The 20,188-nt window shown below is 31.6% G+C and overlaps 1 protein-coding gene and 1 long non-coding RNA gene across 2 annotated transcripts; one reads left to right on the top strand and one right to left on the bottom strand.

Moving 5' to 3' along the window:
- Nucleotides 1-8,843: 8,843 nt before the first annotated feature.
- LOC134255523 (uncharacterized) lies at nt 8,844-10,078 on the bottom strand. The gene is made up of 3 exons (XR_009989569.1): nt 9,923-10,078; nt 9,524-9,753; nt 8,844-8,952 (listed from the first exon to the last, which is right to left on the bottom strand). It is a non-coding gene; the product is annotated as an uncharacterized LOC134255523 (long non-coding RNA).
- Nucleotides 10,079-16,010: 5,932 nt separating this feature from the next.
- On the top strand, nt 16,011-17,833 carry LOC134255519 (uncharacterized). The gene is made up of 4 exons (XM_062738052.1): nt 16,011-16,176; nt 16,438-16,496; nt 16,755-16,880; nt 16,966-17,833. The coding sequence occupies exons 1-4, from the start codon at nt 16,064-16,066 to the stop codon at nt 17,481-17,483; spliced, it is 816 nt and encodes a 271-aa protein (XP_062594036.1). The 5' UTR covers nt 16,011-16,063; the 3' UTR covers nt 17,484-17,833.
- Nucleotides 17,834-20,188: the final 2,355 nt, after the last annotated feature.

The following is a 20,188-nucleotide window of genomic DNA, read 5'->3' on the forward strand; positions in this document are numbered from 1 at the left end:
ACTATTATCTTGTAAGCCACTACCATCTGCTCTAAGCGCTAATGATAAAAACAAAAAAACTTTAGTTTTATAATTATAAATTATAAGAATATTCACAACACTAAGTTTGATCACAATGAACATTATAATCATTGGGTTTGACTGATTTTGTTTCTATTGATAGATTAATTTTGACAAAATAGTCACGATATTTAAAGATATATTAAACAAAAATGTTCACTTTTCTCCAAAGAAACCATCTAAGAACTGAAAAAAAATCACCTCGAACAACTCTAAAAAGAATAGATTGAAAATCATAAACATAGTCCGTTCTAAGGAACAAAATGTAGACATGTAATATATAGTTCCAAATCCTGCAACATAATTTTGATTTTTTTAATACAAGTAAATCAAAAGGAATTAAGGATATTGGACAAAATCTCTGAAGCCATATTAGCGTATTCAATTATTTCCAAGCAGTCATATATTAATATGTTCTGGGTTTTTCTTTTATTGTATGCTACCTATAACATGTGTTTCATTTAACTTTAGAAATTAATGCAAAATATTTTATTATTGCTAAAAGTAAAGAAATTCAAGAGACATGCCTGAAACCCTATCTAAAATTTTCATTCTCTTTGTACTATATTTCCATGTAATATCGACATGTGATATTCGCAATTTTCAAAAGCCGGTACGAAAAGGAAATCTTTTCATGTTTTCAGTATATTTTTTCCCACAGCTTACTTTACAACTGTATTTCTCCCAAGTTAAAATTACATTTAACAAATTTATCTCAAATTGTTGAAATATGAATGATATTTTATTTTAAATAAGTAATAATTTACAATTATCATTTTACTTACTAAACCAAAGGAAAATTATCCAATACATCGCTGAAGATCTTTTTGGAATCATACAAAATTTAGGAAATGTTCTGATTCAATCAAATATATACGCATAATGGAAATCAATGAGGTAACTTTACAACACATAGCATATAAATGTTTGATCATCTAACTATTTTGACAAAGAAACCCGCCAGGTGAAATGATGCATTGTTTTTTAACCATGTATTTTCTTTTCAAAAGACTTCGTTAAAAGAGGAAGAAAATAAAACGTATCCTTTAAAACAATACTAAAATTTGTTTTATGTTTCTTTACTTTTAAAGTGGATAGTGGCATTTCTACCTGTCCAATAAACCTCTGATATGTATGAAAGGGTAATCATTGAAACAAATTATTAAAGTCATCCATAAATTAGTGACCATATTCATGTGTACAATATTGTCGAAATAACTCGGAACTTTAAACATTGAATAATACCAAAACCTTTTTAGTCAAGTGTTTCTAAAGAGTTCTTTATGGAAGTAAAATATTGACTTATAGTTGATCTATTAGGATGGATGAAATAGTGCGTATTTAAGAATAATGTTTAATTCAATACATGCGTGTCTCTACATCTAATGGTATAAATGTACTAGTATTTAAAAGTTTCATATTAATAGAGTAACATGATTGTAAAAATAAATGACTTTGATTTAACAGACATTTAAGCAATGAATAATTTTTTAAAGATATAGTCGCAAAACTGCAACGATATGTGCAAACAAACTGAGTTACGCGCGTTATGAAAATGTGTTTGCGCACACCGTTGCAGTTATGAGACTATATCTTTCAAAAAATAATGATTCATTGCTTATATTTACATTTTTAACTATCTGCCTTGACTGCAAATGTGATTTCTATTTAAAAACCTACGTATTATCCTTCGTGTAAGCTACATTATCGTGAATATTATGTGATATATACATGGAGTTCAGTTAATTTAACAGGCATGCTAATTTATTTTCATCGATTATATTCGCTTTTGAAGACAGTCAGCTATAAACGTATCCCGGTCAGCCTTTCCTCTGTCATTCGTGACAAAAATAATGCAACAAAAAAAAACAAAAAGCTGGATATTTCAAAGCAAAAGATTTGTACAGATGGAAAGTTTCTAGAATCCCGAGTTAAGCGTAGTTTTACAAAAAAATTGCGGTTATTTTACTGACAGGATAGTGGGATTGTAGCAGTACTTTTTAGGCAAAACAGATGTTTTTCGACTATATTATTTACTCAAATGAATTATTTAACTCCGGGGTATTGTTCTGTTAGCCTTTTTATTAACGAATATTTGGCTATTAATAGAACTCACGTGATGCCGTGGTGGTTTATGCACGTCTTTGCGTTAGACACTCTTTTATCTCTATGCAATAGTTAATAATAGTTTACGTTTATCATGCAGCGGTTTTGGTAAATTATTAAACTTAGATTTTCTTTAAAAAGTCTAATTTTCCCGAGAAATGATATATATGCTTCCTTAACATACCCGCGCATAGCCATTTTATTCCGGAGAATTCTATGTAACGATAAAAATATCTATAAAAAAACAGAAAAGAAACTTAAACGCCAGTACACACGGCATGAGGGAAATATGCAAGACTACTTGAGAAAACATAATACAAAACATTTTCATGCTCTTTTTAAAAAGAAAAAAAAGCGCACACATACTTCTCTGTCCAATGAAGATTTTTTGAACCATTTTAAAGATCTCGTATCTACAACAAATGCTGAGTTAGACAATGATAGCATTTTGGATATGGATCCATCGTATGAAGAATTAGACCAAATAATCAGCGAAAAGGAAATTGAAGATGCAATAGGTAAACTTAAGCTTAATAAGAGCTGTGGTGAGGATTATATCCTAAATGAGGTTTTTATTAATTGTAAAACAATTCTATTACCACTTTTACACAGATTATTTAATAATATTTTTGAGAGCGGATGCTATCCGGAGTCCTGGTCAAAAGGGTTTATTGTCCCAGTGTACAAGAAAGGGAATGTTAATGATACAAATAATTATAGAGGAATAACTATTTTGAGCTGTTTCGGAAAGTTATTTACTACAATTCTTAATAATAGAATCTTACGGTGGGAGAAAACCTATGGTATTTTGTCTGATGCACAATTTGGTTTTAGAAAAGAGTTGTCAACTGTTGACGCAATATTTGTGTTACAATCACTTGTTAACAAATACTTGAGCAAGAAAAAAGGGTTTATACTGCTGTTTCATCGATTATGAAAAACCTTTGCACTCTATCGGTAGAATTAAACTGTGGAGGAACATATTTAGCATTGGTATTCAAGAGAAAATGTTTAAAATAATTAAAACATTGTATAAAAGTATAAAATGTTGTGTGAAATACAATGGCTTATTTAGTGAATATTTTACTAGTTATGCCGGACTAATGCAAGGCGAATCACTCTCTCCTTTATTGTTTTCATTATACGTTAATGATTTTGAGATGCAATTTATTAAGGAAAATTGTCAATGTATAGATGTACAAGAAATAAGTTTGTTTCTCCTTATGTATGCAGATGATATGGTGATTATGTCTGAAAGCCCAGAGGGTTTACAACAATTGTTGAATTCATTATGTAATTATACTACTGTGTGGAATCTTAATGTTAATATTCAGAAGACAAAAATAATTATTTTCAGAAATGGTGGTAAGCTTAGAGAGAATGAGAAATGGATTTATGGTAACGATATAGTTGAAATTGTTAACGAGTTTAATTATCTTGGAATGTTATTTAATTACAATGGAAAATTTTTGAAAACTCAAAAACATGCCGCAGAGCAAGGTAGAAAAGCTTCATTTGCTATATCTAATTCATTAAAAGCACATGCATTCAATGTTGAAACGCAGTTATCGGTCTTTGATACTTACGTAAGTAGTGTACTTTTATATGCATCAGAGGTATGCGGATGGCATAAAGCTACTGATATCGAAAAAAGCCACCTTAACTTTTGTAAAAGAGTCTTAGGAGTGGGTCAGAAAACAGTTAATAATTTCATAAATTGTGAATTAGGAAGATATCCACTAGCAGTAAAAATGAAATTAAAAATTTTTAAATATTGGCTCAAGTTAAGAGGGACTGATAATTGTATAATTAGGGCCTGTTATGAAAATATGGTTTTACGTAACGATAAGTGGATTATTTGTATTAAAGAAGAGTCGGAGAGACTAGGTTTGAGCTATTTATGGGAATCTAACATTGTTGATAATTGTACATAAAAAATAATTGAACAAAGGATGACTGATATTTATAGACAAAATATTTTTTCATTTGTAACTTCATCTTCAAAAGGACAATTGTACCAATATGTTGTGAATGATTTTGTCTTACAAAGATATTTAACAAAAGCTATTGATGATAGATATAGGAGAATGCTTACCAAGATTAGATTATCAAACCACCAATTAAAAAATGAAACTGGTAGATATAATAATACACTTAGATCTCAAAGAATTTGCACACTTTGCGCCTGTAATGATATTGAAGATGAATTTCATTTCATATTAAAATGTCCATTTTATGAAAATTTGAGAAGTATGTACATTAAGAAATATTATTATGTCAAACCAAGTGTTTTTAAAGTTGTATGTTTAATGAGTAGCGAAAATGTTAAAGAATTGTCTAATATGGGGAAATTTTTATATAAAGCTACTGCTCTACGAAAGTCGAATTTGTAACTACTATTGCTAGCTATATCCTTTGTGTATTTTTGTATATATAATATTTATTCTGTTTTCTTTATTGTGTTTATATGTTGTACATGTAAATCTGATGAGCCTTTGGCTTAAAGAATAAAGAAAGAAATATGACTGAATATTATGTTATATTTACATGGAGTTCAGTTAATTTAACAGGCATGCTAATTTATTTTCATCGATTATATTCGCTTTTGAAGACAGTCAGCTATATACGTGTCCCGGTCAGCCTTTCCTCTGTCATTCGTGACAAAAATAATGCAACAAAATAACAAAAAGCTGGATATTTCAAAGCAAAAGAATCCCGAGTTAAGCATAGTTTTACAAAAAAATTGCGGTTATTTTACTGACAGGATAGTGGGATTGTAGCAGTACTTTTTAGGCAAAACAGATGTTTTTCGACTATATTATTTACTCAAATGAATTATTTAACTCCGGGGTATTGTTCTGTTAGCCTTTTTATTAACGAATATTTGGCTATTAATAGAACTCACGTGATGCCGTGGTGGTTTATGCACGTCTTTGCGTTAGACACTCTTTTATCTCTATGCAATAGTTAATAATAGTTTACGTTTATCATGCAGCGGTTTTGGTAAATTATTAAACTTAGATTTTCTTTAAAAAGTCTAATTTTCCCGAGAAATGATATATATGCTTCCTTAACATACCCGCGCATAGCCATTTTATTCAAATTAAAGGCGGGGGTATCTTTTAGTGAGCTCATTGCTCACAGTACCTCTAGTTTGCCTTGTTGAAAAATAGATTTTCATCATTTGGTTATGTATAGCGCGGTCCATTTAATTGTGTAAAACTAATTACCAGCATTGCCGTTACCTAGTTTGGTAAACAATATCATTAAATTTCCAACTTTATTATTTAACAGGCGCAAGTTATATCTTAAACAGCATGGTATATCTCTCAATTGTTATTTCCATACTTTATTTTTAAGGATTTTTTTTAATATCATTTTAATGGACAAAATTCATTTATTTCATTCTCTGAATTATCTTTTGCTCTATTAAATACACATAGCATGGTATATTATCTATTGAAATATTGAATTTTTCTTCATCAACATTGAACCATAAATAAAACAAACATTGGACATCTTACTTTTAGAACCAGCAATTGTTTTCCGTTATCTATCGCCCGATGTTTTAAGTCACTTTATTTCAAAGAATATATATTTACTCAAATTAATACCAAATGGTTTCATTTTAAACATCCATTTAAAGGACTATATGCGGTATATTGCATATATTTGCCCCCAAAAAAGTCAAATTTTGAAAACTTCCTGAAATGTGCTGAATTCAATAAATTGTATGAGAAATATAAATTAACAGAAAATATTATAGTTTCAAAGCAGTGTATTCACAATTTTTGTTTTTATGACGTCACAAACTAGTCCGATTTTATATCCTTTTTCAGAAAGAGGACAAAATGGACAAAATTTCAACAATTTTAGCTTTAAAATTTATAGAGCGCAAGTTTGTTCAGGAACAATATTGACATATTTCATTGATATTATCATTCTACACATTATATTAAAATATTGATCCTGAACACACATGCGCTCGGTGACTTTTACTCAAAATATCGACGAAATATGTACATTTTTCTGTAAAATTCATAAAAAAACTGAAATTTACGTCATGTTTGTGACGTCATTACGTACATATGACGTCATTACTTATGAATATGTTTAGTGCTTTGAAGTCAGCATATACTCCCCTATTTAAAAACTTAATTAAAATATATCCCCATCAAAGTTTGATTTGGGGGGCAAATATTGGTTATTACCGAATAAAGTTCTTTGCCCTTGATTGCAAATCGATTAGTTCAGCTAGATAATTGTTAGGGTAAACATTAGATGACCTAGTTGCATTCGAGCAATCATCAGTCCTAATTTTTTATTTCAGGTCAATTACATCATCTATCTATTTTTAGATCTGGATGCAATTTTGAGAATATCAAACCCATTGTTTGGCAACATAAATTGCTTGATTATATACTCCCCGTCAATGAAAACGCAACACTCTAATTTTAGGTGAAAATTATGTACAGGATATAACTATGTACCAAAAAAGGTTCGGACATCTTTAACTTTGACAAAGCATTTTTTTTTTCGGGTGAATGATTTTCATTTCAAGACCGGAAGTTGATTTTTATCCCTCTTTACAGAAATCAAATATTAGCAATTTTGATAAAATTTTTGACAATATTTTGGTTTTTAAGGTTTTGTACCTCTTTATCATAAGTATTGTACTAAAATGCCGGGAAAAAATATTTCTTTCTTTTCCAGATGTGATTTCCTGTATTTCTTCAAAATTACCAAAAGCACGCATTTCATTGCTAATGCTGTAAATTCTCAAAATAAAGAAAAAGGAGAGGTACAGATGCAAATATACGCTACATAACGACATTTTGGGCTTATGTGTTTCAAAAGCATGAATGACAGTTTATTGACCGGAAGTTTAAGGGTTACTACACTGCGCCAAGTTAGAGAAAATTCGACCTTAGTATCTGAACAACAGACAATTAAAAATGCTCAAGAAAATTTATTTCGCTCAGATAAAGACATTGATAAACCTAAAGCAAGGTAGAAATCGGACTGCGTACACTGTATGTTGTACATGGCGGACTAGCATGTTTTGATTAAATGGTCGGAAGGGGGGGGGTGTTCTATTTAAATGTTATCTGTTAAGAGGGCTAAAAAATCAACTTTCGGTAATTGAATGAAAAACATTCAACCACTGAATAACTGATTTGGCAAAGTGAAGGATATCCTAACTTGTTTGGTACATAGTTATATCCCGTATATAATTTTTCACCCTAAAAATATAGTGTTGCGTTTTCATTGACGGGGAGTATAGCTGCAATACTTTGCCCCTCAGCAACTCTTCAATTTTAAATAAAAACATGCAAAAATTACTGTTTTATGACATTTCTTTGATAAAACGGAGACAAATTTCCTTAATCATTAAATAATCCAAAAAATGAACAACTTGAAATTTTCAAACGTATTCAGATATCTGGTGAGTATGTAAATGTGCAAAGATTACAAACAGTGGTCGATCTCATGAATTAACAAACAATTAAAATCGTTTAAAAAGGCATTAAAAAGAAACCTTTAAAAATTCGTGAGGAGGTATCAAGTTTCTAGGAGGAGTAATATCTCCTGTTGACCAGTCACACCCACCGTAACCCATATGAACTGATCTGATCAAATAGACGGAATATTCTGTAGTCAAAGGTAGTACTTTTATGTTTTCAGGTAAAACGGGATTTTCTTAAAACACAGTTATAATAGCCTAAGGGAATCTTACAACGATCCGGTACAAATTGTTTATTATTTTTAATTAAATATATTATTGCACATGTAAATAATACAAAATAAATAGTTAGTCAACATGTTGTTTGAGAAAAAACTGATGTCCCCGTATGGTACCCTATGGCGAGGGTTGAAGTTTCTTAAATCCAGTAAACCTTTTCAACCCCTTTCTTATTCATGGTGCATTTCCATAGAGTTTGTAAATATGGAAGATATGGAGATGGCAAAGTTTTCAAGATCAAAAGTCTATAAAGCGATAAAAAAATAAGAGCAAACACGGACCTCCGAATCATCAGAGGTGACATCAGGTGCCATGGAAGACTGGGCTTTACCTGCTGACCGTTCACCCGCCGTGTGCTCCTTGTCATGATGGGGAAATAACGGAAAACCCGTCGTCAATTCAGTGTATAAATAAAGGACTAACACTTAGTCTAAAAACGTCGATCAGCATTTGAGACAATGATAAATTGTATTTGCTGACAAGGACATCGCAGAGACAATAGAACCTACAAAATTATGATTTTAAATGAGACTCCTGATATTCATGTTTCATCAACTTATTTGTAAATAATTTTCATCGTTTGCACAAGTATGGGAAAATGATGATAGAAAAGTGAAAGTCATCACGTTCATCATATGCAATACAAGTTAAATATTGTTAAGACATTACTCGATATTGATTAACTTTCTAATTTCTTGTAGATTTTTTTTCAGTTTATTATCATCTTCTTAATTTTATTTAGACATAAATTATTTGTTTATTGAATAGTATTTAGAAATGGAGTTAATAAAATGCGTTTGTTTCTACATGTACTAGTAGTAAATTTGATATCATTTCTAAAGGATTTGATGCATATAACCATCTTTTACTTTTAAGGATTTTCCTTTAAAAGATCCTAACCACATTTTGGATAAAAAAATCATTAGACAAATGATTTGGTTCCCCTGATTTCCAGTAACTGAACTTCAGAGGCAGTCCTGTAGAATTCCAAATAAATGTTCCTTCTTTATTCATGTCTGATGCTCCAAGCCAAAATTATGTTCCTTCAGGAAAAAGACCTTCATTCAGTTCAATATTTTTAATTGTTTTGATAATTTGGTAAAACACTTTTTTTATTCTTTGTATCGATTTTCCTCTGAAGTACAAAATAACTTTTAAATCAACTCCGTATTTTTATACACCATGTATGTGTTTTTTTTTAATTCTGTATGCTTGACTTACCATCCCCTACATAAGGTTTAAAGATGGTTTGAACAATAAAATCATTTTCCTCTGGAGTTTCAATTTCCCCCAGCACACCGCCGGATAATGCACAACTTTTCTATATCAAATACAGATATCTTACTGACAAAAATATGAACATCAGGATGCCAAATAGAATATTGAAATATATATTGAAAAAATACCTGTGCTTGTGTCCATGTTTGTTTTTGGAGTGAAAGAAAGTAGCAAGATTGTTGGAAATACGTCATATTTTTCCACAAACTGTAAGATACCGAAAAACAATTGACTGAAAATATTTAGAAAGGTTTTTTTCCCTTTAAACTGTACATACCGTGCAGAATATGTGCAGCGTCAAATTTTAATGATCTGCATGCATTTTACTAATTTTACCTTTTGACTCAAGAATTTCAAGTCTTTTTACAATGTCCACAGCAAAATTGTTTAGCGGTATTTTGGACTTCTCAAACGATTTCACGAATGAAAGCAACTTGTTAATATCTTGCTCGTCAAGATATCTACATCTGTCATACTGGTCTTCCTTGTATAATAACTGGCTGGCAACTTTCTTTGATGGGAGACACAGACAAAAAAAATGATAACGATAAAGCAATGAGGTTTATCTGCAAAAATAAAGAAATATAAGTTGATAAGTTTTACTTCTCACAGTTATTTCTTTATACTACACACAATTAAACATTTTTATTCCAGCTTTGAGTAGCTTTCTAGCTGCATTTTGTATGTTTTGATTATATTCATTCTTATATGGTAATGAAGATTTTAAATCCTTACCGCCTTATCCGAATTCATTTCCATCAGTTCAAAGAGGTATTCTGATTATCACGGTGTACACAAATTCTGATAAAAATGTTTTAAACATTTTAAAGTTTTAAAGTTTGTGGTTTATTCATATCTTCCCGATCAGGAAATTCTCATATTTCTGTGGTCATGCAGAGGGATATGATTTCCTGTGTTAAATAAAGCAAAATATAGTTTAAGATTGTGAAAGATTTACAATGTAACATCGATGTTGTTGTATATGAACATATTTTGGGTCTCTTAATTTTTTTTCCTAAATACGGGCTGCTGTTCAAAAGTTTGTGTCCGATCCAACGATGAATTTGAAATTCAAATAACAAGCATCTATAAATCATTTAAAAGCAATATTCCTATAATCGTATTGTAAAATTTGAATTTTCTCGAGGAAAGAAAATTATAAATTTTCAACCGTGCTTCATAATGTAAATTTTGGATTTAACCATCTCCTCAAGTAAATTCAAAATTTACATGATATAAATAGTAGAATTAAAGAGACAATGCTGAAAATATTGCATTAGAAAGTCGTCCCCTACCGGCGAGTGTGGTCTGGTCCTAGATAAAAAATGAAAATGAAATAATTCCACCAAAAGCTATTGAAGCGGATCGAAATGAAAACTTGATCTCTAATGCCAAGATCACATTTAAGGCGATAGTCTGGGGCCTGTTTCATCAAAGGTCTTACGCCCAGTCGTAGCGCTACACCGGCGTAAAGTCAAGACTAGCACGAAGATTTGCATTTCATTAAAGAGCGTATCGTTACGCCTGACTAAATTTAGGCCAAAATTTTACGTCTACTCATGGGAAGGCGTAAGTTAGGGCGTAAAGTTAACATAAAACCTTTTTATTAATTTTAAACAATTTAGCGAGTTCTGAAGAAAAAGTACGGTTCTAAGAAGAATTAAAATACAAACAATGCATTTTTTAATTATACATATTATAAAGAGTGGGGTGGGGGATGTTGTTGTTACAACTACTTGGGGACATAGTTGATTTGAGTAATAACGTACTTAATATTTTTATAAATTTCTGCTGAGAAGAAAAGCTTGTCTTATTATAGATTTCTTCGATCACCATTTCTTACGTTTTGACAATGCATTCATATAATTATATATATTTTATTGTGGTATTGTATGTATAGGGTATTGTAAATCAATATACATATATAACTATATTTCTACATCCCGCTTGAAAAGCGGGAGGGTACATGTATATACTATATAGTAATCGGGATGTCCGTCCGACCGTCTGTTACGCTTTGGGGTACCCATCTCTATCCACAACTACTCTCATACACTGTACCACTGATTGAAATTTGATGAAACTTTCACAGAATCTTTATTACATATTGCCATTGTGCCTTATTGTACTTTTTGATCCGACACATATTTTGGGTTTCCCACAGCAAAACATGGACACTGCCACTATATTCATATGGGAGGCGGGAGGTGGATATCTTTTATTGAACTCATTGCTTACGGTACCTCTAGTTATATTTTCTGTTTCATTCACTACAAAGACACCCATTAAAATTGTCTATTTTGAAAGAAAATGTTTTCCCAAAAACATATTTTCTGAAAAACAAAAATTAAAAAAAAAAAAAAAAAAAAAAAAAAAAACCAAATCGGTTTCAAAAGCATAGTAATCCTCTTTCTGGTAATTTTCTAAATTTAAGAAAAAATTTTAAAAAAAAAAGAATAATATGTTTGAAGAGTCCATTTCTTATTTACTTCTCGTCCACATGTGTGGATCTAGAGGGGTCGGAGAGAGGGTTCAGAACCTCCCGAATTTGCAGATTAATTAACAATGAATGTACAGAGTACTCAGTTAAGGACGAAAGTAATTATTTTTCTAGGTATCTGGGACAAGTGAAGTTCCCGGCGAATCTAAGACGGAACCCAGGGAGGGGGAGGGGTCTCATAAACAATAAGAGATTTTTAAAATGGGGAAATATATGATTGCTTTTATAATATCGATGTAAGACGGTGATACATGTAATTACACAATTAAGTTCAAGAATGAATTATTCGTAATTTTTTTTTCTCAGAAAACATTGAGCTGATGCAGAAGACATCTTTAATTTTCATGATTTTGTCTAAAAGAGTAAATCTTACACAGAATAAGATAATCTGAGCGCATGTAAAGCACATATAAGATGAAAATATACATGTTTTTGAATTCCTGCACAACGTACGTTTTTAAGGAAAACAAAATAAAGAGAAGCCGTAACTTAATTCTAAAGACAGAGACCACACACGCAGAGAATTTTTTGTAAGAATATCTTTGTAGTCATTTTTCCGAATCTCTCTCTCTCTCTCTCTCTCTCTCTCTCTCTCTCTCTCTCTCTCTCTCTCTCTCTCTCTCTCTCTCTCTCTGCGTACTTTTAGAACGGTACATTACATTTAATCAGCAGATAGTAAAGAATTTTTTCTATAACTACACGACCTAGAGTCTAGTATTTTGTAATGATATTATGAACCTTTGTGTCATTTTAAGAAACAATAACAATATTATAATGAATCATTTGAATTGACAAAAAAATTAATGAATTTAGAGAGGATAATCTTACATGTACCTTAGCAGTAAACGTGTAAATTTATTTCTTGACTCAAAATGTGTACACGTGTAAACCGTTTGCATGTTGTATTCATTATTTTTACTTGCATATACATTTCTTATGAAAATTTTTAAATACATGTATTAGTCAGTATTTATCGAATCATGAAATTTATTATCAAAGGCGAAGTCATTAACCTGTATCAATTTCAGGAAGAAGGAAGAGGGGGTGGGGTGGCTTCCAAAATAAATAGTTTAGCTTAATTTCGAAACACATGTACATGTACGGTCCATTTCTTCCTTTCAATTTATATGACTTTTATTACTGAAATGTTGTAAAAACTAAAATTGATTTCTTATAAGAAACATGTCTCCTACATGACACTGTAAACCCATGCATGTTTCAGTCAGTTCAAGCATTTATTAATCTATAATTTGTGTTATTCTGTACTTTGACGTGCTACAATTTATACATGATTGTACGCATTGGGCAATGTTTATGTTTTTGCGCCTGCGCAATGCAACGTTGTCAAGGACTTAGTCCTGTGACTAAGCGTATCGTTTACGACTAGACTTACGCCACTTGGTGAAACGCAAGTTACGCCCGACTAAATTTTGGCGTAAGCCCCGGAAGTACGCCTAAGTTAAGGCTTAACTTTACGACCTTTGATGAAACAGGCCCCTGGCGACCAAATTTTTCTGGTCTTGTCGGCTGAGAAACATGATCGGCCGACACGAGTATCTGGAGACACGGAGCAGTCACATTAATTTCTAGGAACTCCGATGACTTGAATAAATAACATAAAAAATCTTTTTTTTTTCTTTAGAAATCAGCAATATTCTTCATAGATCTATAATCAGATAGGTGACGAAAGTAATGTTTACGAGGCAAAGTGGCAGAATTTTGTGACTAAATGTTGAAAATGTGTGCAAAATTTTGTATAGAATTGCATAAAAACGACAAATGGCGCATATCTAAGCAGCAAAGACTACTTAAGATTTCTTTATATCGTACAGATTAATTATGTTATTTCCGTTCAAAAAATATATATCAATTTATGTCTTCAAATGCTCGGCAGGCTCACTGCAGCTAGTTTATGCTTAGTTTGCTAAAGATTAACTCAAATACATTCACAGAGATGAATAATGTCATTTATTTAAATGACGATGTAAAAGAAAATACTTTATACAAAAGAATGGGGATCAGACTCACAAGCTCCGATTGAAATTACGTAAAATATGCAAAAATGACTAGGAAAAAATTCCTATAAAGCAATAAAATCAAACATTTTAAGAAAAATGTAGCAAAAAGATGGCACATCAAAACAAAAAGGGGTGACACATTAAAACCAATTGGGCCATATTGATAATTACAACAATTTATAAAAATGCGAGAGGTAGGATTGCAGGGGCGGTGGCGGGTCTTCAAAAATATACGTGATTCCAAAAAATACTGTGGACAGCGCAGGTATAAAAATACAAGTGATCCGCTCAGCTGTCCACGTGATCTTAGCCCGCTAATCATTGGCTGGAATTTCGCATACCTCCGGCGTAAAATCCCAGCCTGCTATATCTATTACATAAACCATCACATACATGTAAATACAACGTATTTAATACATAAGCAATGCATTTAATAGCAAAATTCAATTATAATCATAATTGCTGTTTCATGCATCAAAAGCTTGTTTCCATAATAGGTTAAATATTCATAAGTCGGCCAATCGTCGCCCGATCATCGATCTCTGAGCTACAGTTTGATTTTAACCGTCGGAGGAAATTTTGGACATCATTATTGTCGAACTAGGGACGACCGACTTTATAAACTGACCGCTGATGGTCGGACGATGATCGAAAGTTGGTCGACGGATAGCTTCAACTGAAGAAATCGGCCACCGACACCGAAAAAATTATAACTTGGACCGATGGACACAAAATTGGTCGGCCAACAAAAAAGAGACCAAAATCGGACAAGACAACGGTTGATGAACTGCCGACTGTCGTCCGAAGAATCCCATTTTTGATTCAAAAACCGTCGGCCGTTGGTCGTTTTTGGAAACATGACTGGGGTTTAACTCATCAAGATAAAGTCACATTTCAAAACTCAGCTAAGTATCTGCAAGCTTTCAGAAAACATTTGCAAAACACCAAGTGAGACAGACTGATAGACAGAGGGACAGCTAGACGGACAGACGGATAGACAGACAGGTAGAAAGACTGAAAAGAAATCTTAGGATATAAAAATTAAAAAGTGCATGAAACACGAAATCCTGGGAATTCAGAGCTGGAATCAGGAGCCGAAAAGAACTAAGCATCCCCCATTAGTCAGTCACATCAGGAAGAGGGAACAGCGTTCTGTATTCAAATTCAGTATCAAAAATAAAGACTTGACAATTGTAACTGGTATGAAATAAGACGTTTAAAATGTTTTAAATTATTTTTTTTTAATCTAATGTTACGACATTTGTTTACCGGGCGCATAATATTTTTTTTTTATTTTAGGATTTACTTTGTGATATTTTTTGTTTTCGGAGTTTTAAATTAAATTATAAATCGATTTTTTGGTTGAAAAAATTATTAGCAATTTTTCAAATTTTTCAAATTTTATATTAACATGTTTAATGGGCTAAATATAGATGTAATTAGAGTTTTGGAGGGAAATGAGTAGGACATTAGATCAATAGAAATACTCAATTGGCATATCAAGCATAACAAATGACGGTTTGAGACTTTACGTCCTGGAATACTTTATCATTAACAAAAATATTCACTCGGTACAAAAATGCAGATACACAAGGTCACGAAACATTTTGCAATTGTTATCTGTGGTTGATAGTCCAATGTATGCTTCATGAAACATGGAGATTACCAACAGTATTCAAGATCAAAAGTAAAAAAACAATACAAAATAGGAGCAAAGCAAGCATGGACCATCAAACTTCAGAGGTGAGATCAGGTGCCATGGATGAGTGAGCATCCTATGCCGACCTGTCACGGACGCCGTGTTCTTATTGTCATGATCGGGAAATAACGGAAAACTCCGTCGTCAATTCAGTGTATAAATAATGAACTAACAATTATTATGAAAAACGTCAGTCAGAATTTGACTCAATGATAAATTGTATTTGCTGACAAGGTCATTGTATCGAACATAGAACTTACGAAATGATGACTTAAAATCGTATGGTTATCAAATTTATCAGACTTTTGAGAAAAAAAATCATAAATTTTAAGATAAAATCAGTCCTTAGCCATCATTTTCGCATGACTTAAATATCAAATTCTACATGAGTCATGACTTCCACAAACATTTAATATTGTAGTATTTAGTATCAATCATGTATAAGGGATGCATGTCAAACCACATAATAAATTTTAAGCTTTATTCTCTTCATTTGATTTCCTGATCATATTGTATTAACATAACAGATAAAAGCTGTCCTTGAGTACGACATAATCATAGGTTTTTGATAAGTGCTTATTAGCTAGATTTTCCGCGTAAAAAATGTGTTTTCCTGGTGGGTTTAAAATTAAACCATGCTGGTATAAGGAGCACTCTGAATGATCGAGATCAAAATGGATAATAAAATTTGCTCTTTACGTATTGTATTTATTCATTTTTTGCTTTCTATCCCGATATCGTTTTCTTCTGGCGACAATATCTGTGGCTACAAGTAAGACTTTTGTTACTTGATTTCATTTTATAAACGCACATTTTTACACATAAAAAAATCCATCATACTAGTAACAGAGGAGAACGTTCATTATAACAATGGAAAAGTAAAATGGATATTTTGCTTCTGTAAAAAAAAATTTAAAAAAAACCATTCTATTAGCTTATACAAAGACGGTGTAAGAGAAAACAATAAGAACATGAGTATGGCAAATTATAAATATTATTTCAAATACGCATTTTGTGTTATTTGTGATTTCAGTGCTGAGGGCAAGTCTGTGTGCTGTGCTTATCATTACAAACTTAGTGGAGAATGCATAAGTAAGCTTTGGGGATATGTATATTTACACCAATCTATTATAAAAAATATTTTTCAAAAAGTGTGTTCCTTAGTATTTTTTTGAGAACTTCAAATAATGAAAGTGAAAATAGCTATTAGAAGATGACTGATGCAATCAATTTATTTTTCCCAGATTAAAAAATGTTTTATGCGTAAGTATATTATAATCTCCGTAATCGCAACTTATATGTAATATATATAACCTTTATACTTATTTCGCACTTTAAATTGTTGCTCAGAATGCCCTTTGGGATCAACTGGACTACGATGTGATAGACGATGTCAGTTTCCGAAATATGGTGAGCTCTGTTTGCAGACATGCAACTGTTCTCGGAACCTTTGTCATTTTGCTTTTGGATGCTTCGGTAAGTCTTTCTCTTAGTTTGTTGATCCTAATGTAAAATATCTGTAACTTAGTTTTTATGTAAACAAAAAATATTAAAATTTCAGATACGGTTGCAAAATTGTCAACATCAGGACCAGAGCTCACTCAACACTTAAGCAAATCAACAAATGCAAGAAACGTAATGCAGAATTCAACATTTAATGTGAATACAACTTTTAGGAATGAAATTAAAATAAAAAGTGATGACCATGAGCCATCAATGAAAACGCTCATTGTGATTATCGTTAGTATCGGAACAGTATTAATTATACTTTTATTAGCAATACTTATTCAGAAACAATTACATATATATCACAATGTTAGACGTAAGAAAGACATTGCCGATGTCACAGATGATATTCTGGATTATTATGAAATCAATAGCCCAAATACAAGGGAAAATGACCAAGCATATTACACGCATCTTCAAAGCAACAACAGGGTGCATGAACTGGAGTTGTCTGCAGAGTTCAATAGCAGTGTCCCTACTCCACACAATGAGTCTTCCAGATACGAATACTTTGAGAGGGAAAACTCCGTATCTTCAAAATCATCATCAGCGTACACAGAAATAATGACATAGTATATTTGAGTACATTTCACGTGTTTGCATTTTGGGTATAGGAAACTCCTCGTTCTTATGATTCAAAACATATGAGGTTGCACGGTATATACTAGAATTGTTTAAATTATGTTTCTTTTATCTCTCTTTCCTTTATAAGATTGTTGAAAGTTAGTGTAGTTAAAACCCACGTATTTTCAAAAATTCTTATCACACATATTTACAGTCCTTAATTAAAAGTTAACCAGAATCTCACTTATATGTCCACACTTATCGCAAAAGCGAGGGAACATGAATTTTCATCTGTCAGTCTGTCTGTTAGTCTGTCAGAAACATTTTAACCTTGGTCATATCTCTTGATGATCATAATAAATAAAAAACATCATCATCAATGAGAAGAGATAGACCTTTTATACAACATATGTTTAAAACTTATGAGAAGACCTTTCTCAATACACTATGATTTTCGACTTGTGACCTTAAAGTTTGAACTACTTTTCAACAATTTAAACGTTACTTTCAATTGGCCAAAACTTTTTAAAGAATCAAGATAGGTCTTTCATACTTGACCTATGTATTACCTGACAAGACCTTTCTAAATACACTATGATTGCTAATGCGGGATCTTGTTTTACTTTTTTTTCCACAAATTTTTACATGGTCAAAATTTTAGGATGAGAAGATTTAGGGCTTCCACCTATCACAATGTATTACCTGTGACAAGACTTTCTAAATACACTAATATTTCTTTTAATCCGTGATTTGACCGTTACGTTTGACGTACTTTTCAAAAGTGTTTTTATATGATTTTTGATAGAGAGGAGAATGAGTTTTAACGTTTGATCTGTGTGTTACCTGCGACAAGATATTTCCGAGTGCTATAATTCTGACCCCTTGACCTAAAACTTCATGTTGACCTAGTTTTTAAAGAAAAATTAATTTTGGTGATAATGTTTGAATGACATATGAAAGGGTGTTCATACTTGACACACGATGCCATAAATAATGGCATTTCAACCTCTAAGACAGCAAAATCGGGGGACCACAATTCTTTGAATTTGCTTGTTTTGACCAATAATTCATAAATAATTAAAATAAATATGACGGTAGCCCCCCAAAACTTAAATATCTGACGTCTCCCTCGTGTATCATCTGTCACGGTCTTGATTCGTCCTTGCATTGAGTTCATCAATGTGTTTATTCTTCCAATAGGGATATATTATTTAACCCTTTCCAAAACAGTCCTTAGTTGATCGAAAGCAGCTTGGGATTTCGATCCATATCGTCCACGTCCTGCAGATGTACTTTAGGGAGACCAGTCAAGTGGATAAATATGATTGACAAACTCTGGAAAAATTGCTAAGGCAGTTATCATGTCAAAAACAGGCACATGTAGAGTAACATCAAAATTAACTATCTAAACAATCTATTGTTATTTGCAAGGGGGAACAAGTGGAATTGAGATTTTTAAGAAGTTGGAATAGGTAGTATAATCCCACAAGTATAAAAACTGTGTATCAGTTTAAGACACCTTTTTATAAACTTTCATTTTGAAAAAGGTAATTGAAATGTAATTGAAAAGTAATTGAAAATACATGACCTTTTTTGAAATGTATTTAGATACATTCAAATACTTATAATTGAAGAATCGCTAAAATTACAAGTTACTTCTAACCACTTTGAAAAATGTAATTAATTACGCTCAATTATAATTACTTTACGCAATTATCCCATCCCTGGTGAACACCATTCTATAAACTGACAGGCTTAGATGAGGATACATGTTAGTCGCGCTTTTATATGCATATGCATATTTTACTCCTTTCCCAAGAACTAAAAAACAAATAAATTGCGCCTTTTATGAAAGTGGAATCCGAATGAATTCTTTACGATGTAAAGAACAATGTTATATAATTTATATTACTTTATCTATGTTTGCATCTCCAGGTTTCCAGATTTATGAATGAATATCAACTTTGATATTATTTAATATACATACATTTTGAAAGATTTACATGAAGCTGTCAGTGCATAGTAAACAAGGAGGGACATGATATGTGTGCAGATAGTTAAATCTGCCTGCCTCATATAGAATCAAGTGTGATCGGTCAAAGACGATCACAAACACTGAATCTATGATGTAAATTTTGTGAGCATCAACTTTGTATTTAAATGAAAACATGAATATAAGGATCAGGTCCAATTAATATTTATTCAATTTTATTAGTCTGATCCAGAACGAACTTTATTACAATATATCATTCATATCAAATTTAACTTTTGTCATTAAATGTCATTTTAGATGTAATCCTTGAAATAATCTGTAATATATTTTGTAAAAAAAATTCTGAAGAGGTTATAAATCATACATGCAAATCCATTTACTTATTAACTTTGCTACAATTCAATAAACATATACTTAAACTCGCCAACTGTAAAATCAGATGACAAATTTGCTTGTTAAACAACAAATCGTTTCCACATTTTCTGGCTCACAATTTTCTTTAAATGGTCTATGTTTTTTTTCTAAGGCTACTACAAACACTATTTTTCTCACAACATCCAAGTTAACATCCAAGTAAATTCATAACAACCAACAGATATCTGTTAAACATACTTTTCCTGTTGAGTAAAGAGACCAAGGTCGTTTTCCCGAACATTAAACTAGCTACAGTTATCAAATGGATATAAAATTCTGGCAAACTCTATAACTTATTTTATCTTCA

Source organism: Saccostrea cucullata, unplaced genomic scaffold, assembly GCF_032062105.1.
Source record: "Saccostrea cucullata isolate Sc308-1 unplaced genomic scaffold, CSIRO_AGI_Scuc_v1 ctg2019, whole genome shotgun sequence".
Lineage (NCBI taxonomy): Eukaryota > Metazoa > Mollusca > Bivalvia > Ostreida > Ostreidae > Saccostrea > Saccostrea cuccullata.

Bases quoted from the DNA above. Each gene is read 5' to 3' on its own strand.
- LOC134255519 (XM_062738052.1), top strand. From the start codon at position 16,064: ATGATCGAGATCAAAATGGATAATAAAATTTGCTCTTTACGTATTGTA. The intron at 16,177-16,437 runs GTAAGACTTTTG...TTGTGATTTCAG, and splicing joins GACAATATCTGTGGCTACAA to TGCTGAGGGCAAGTCTGTGT. The intron at 16,497-16,754 runs GTAAGCTTTGGG...ATTGTTGCTCAG, and splicing joins ACTTAGTGGAGAATGCATAA to AATGCCCTTTGGGATCAACT.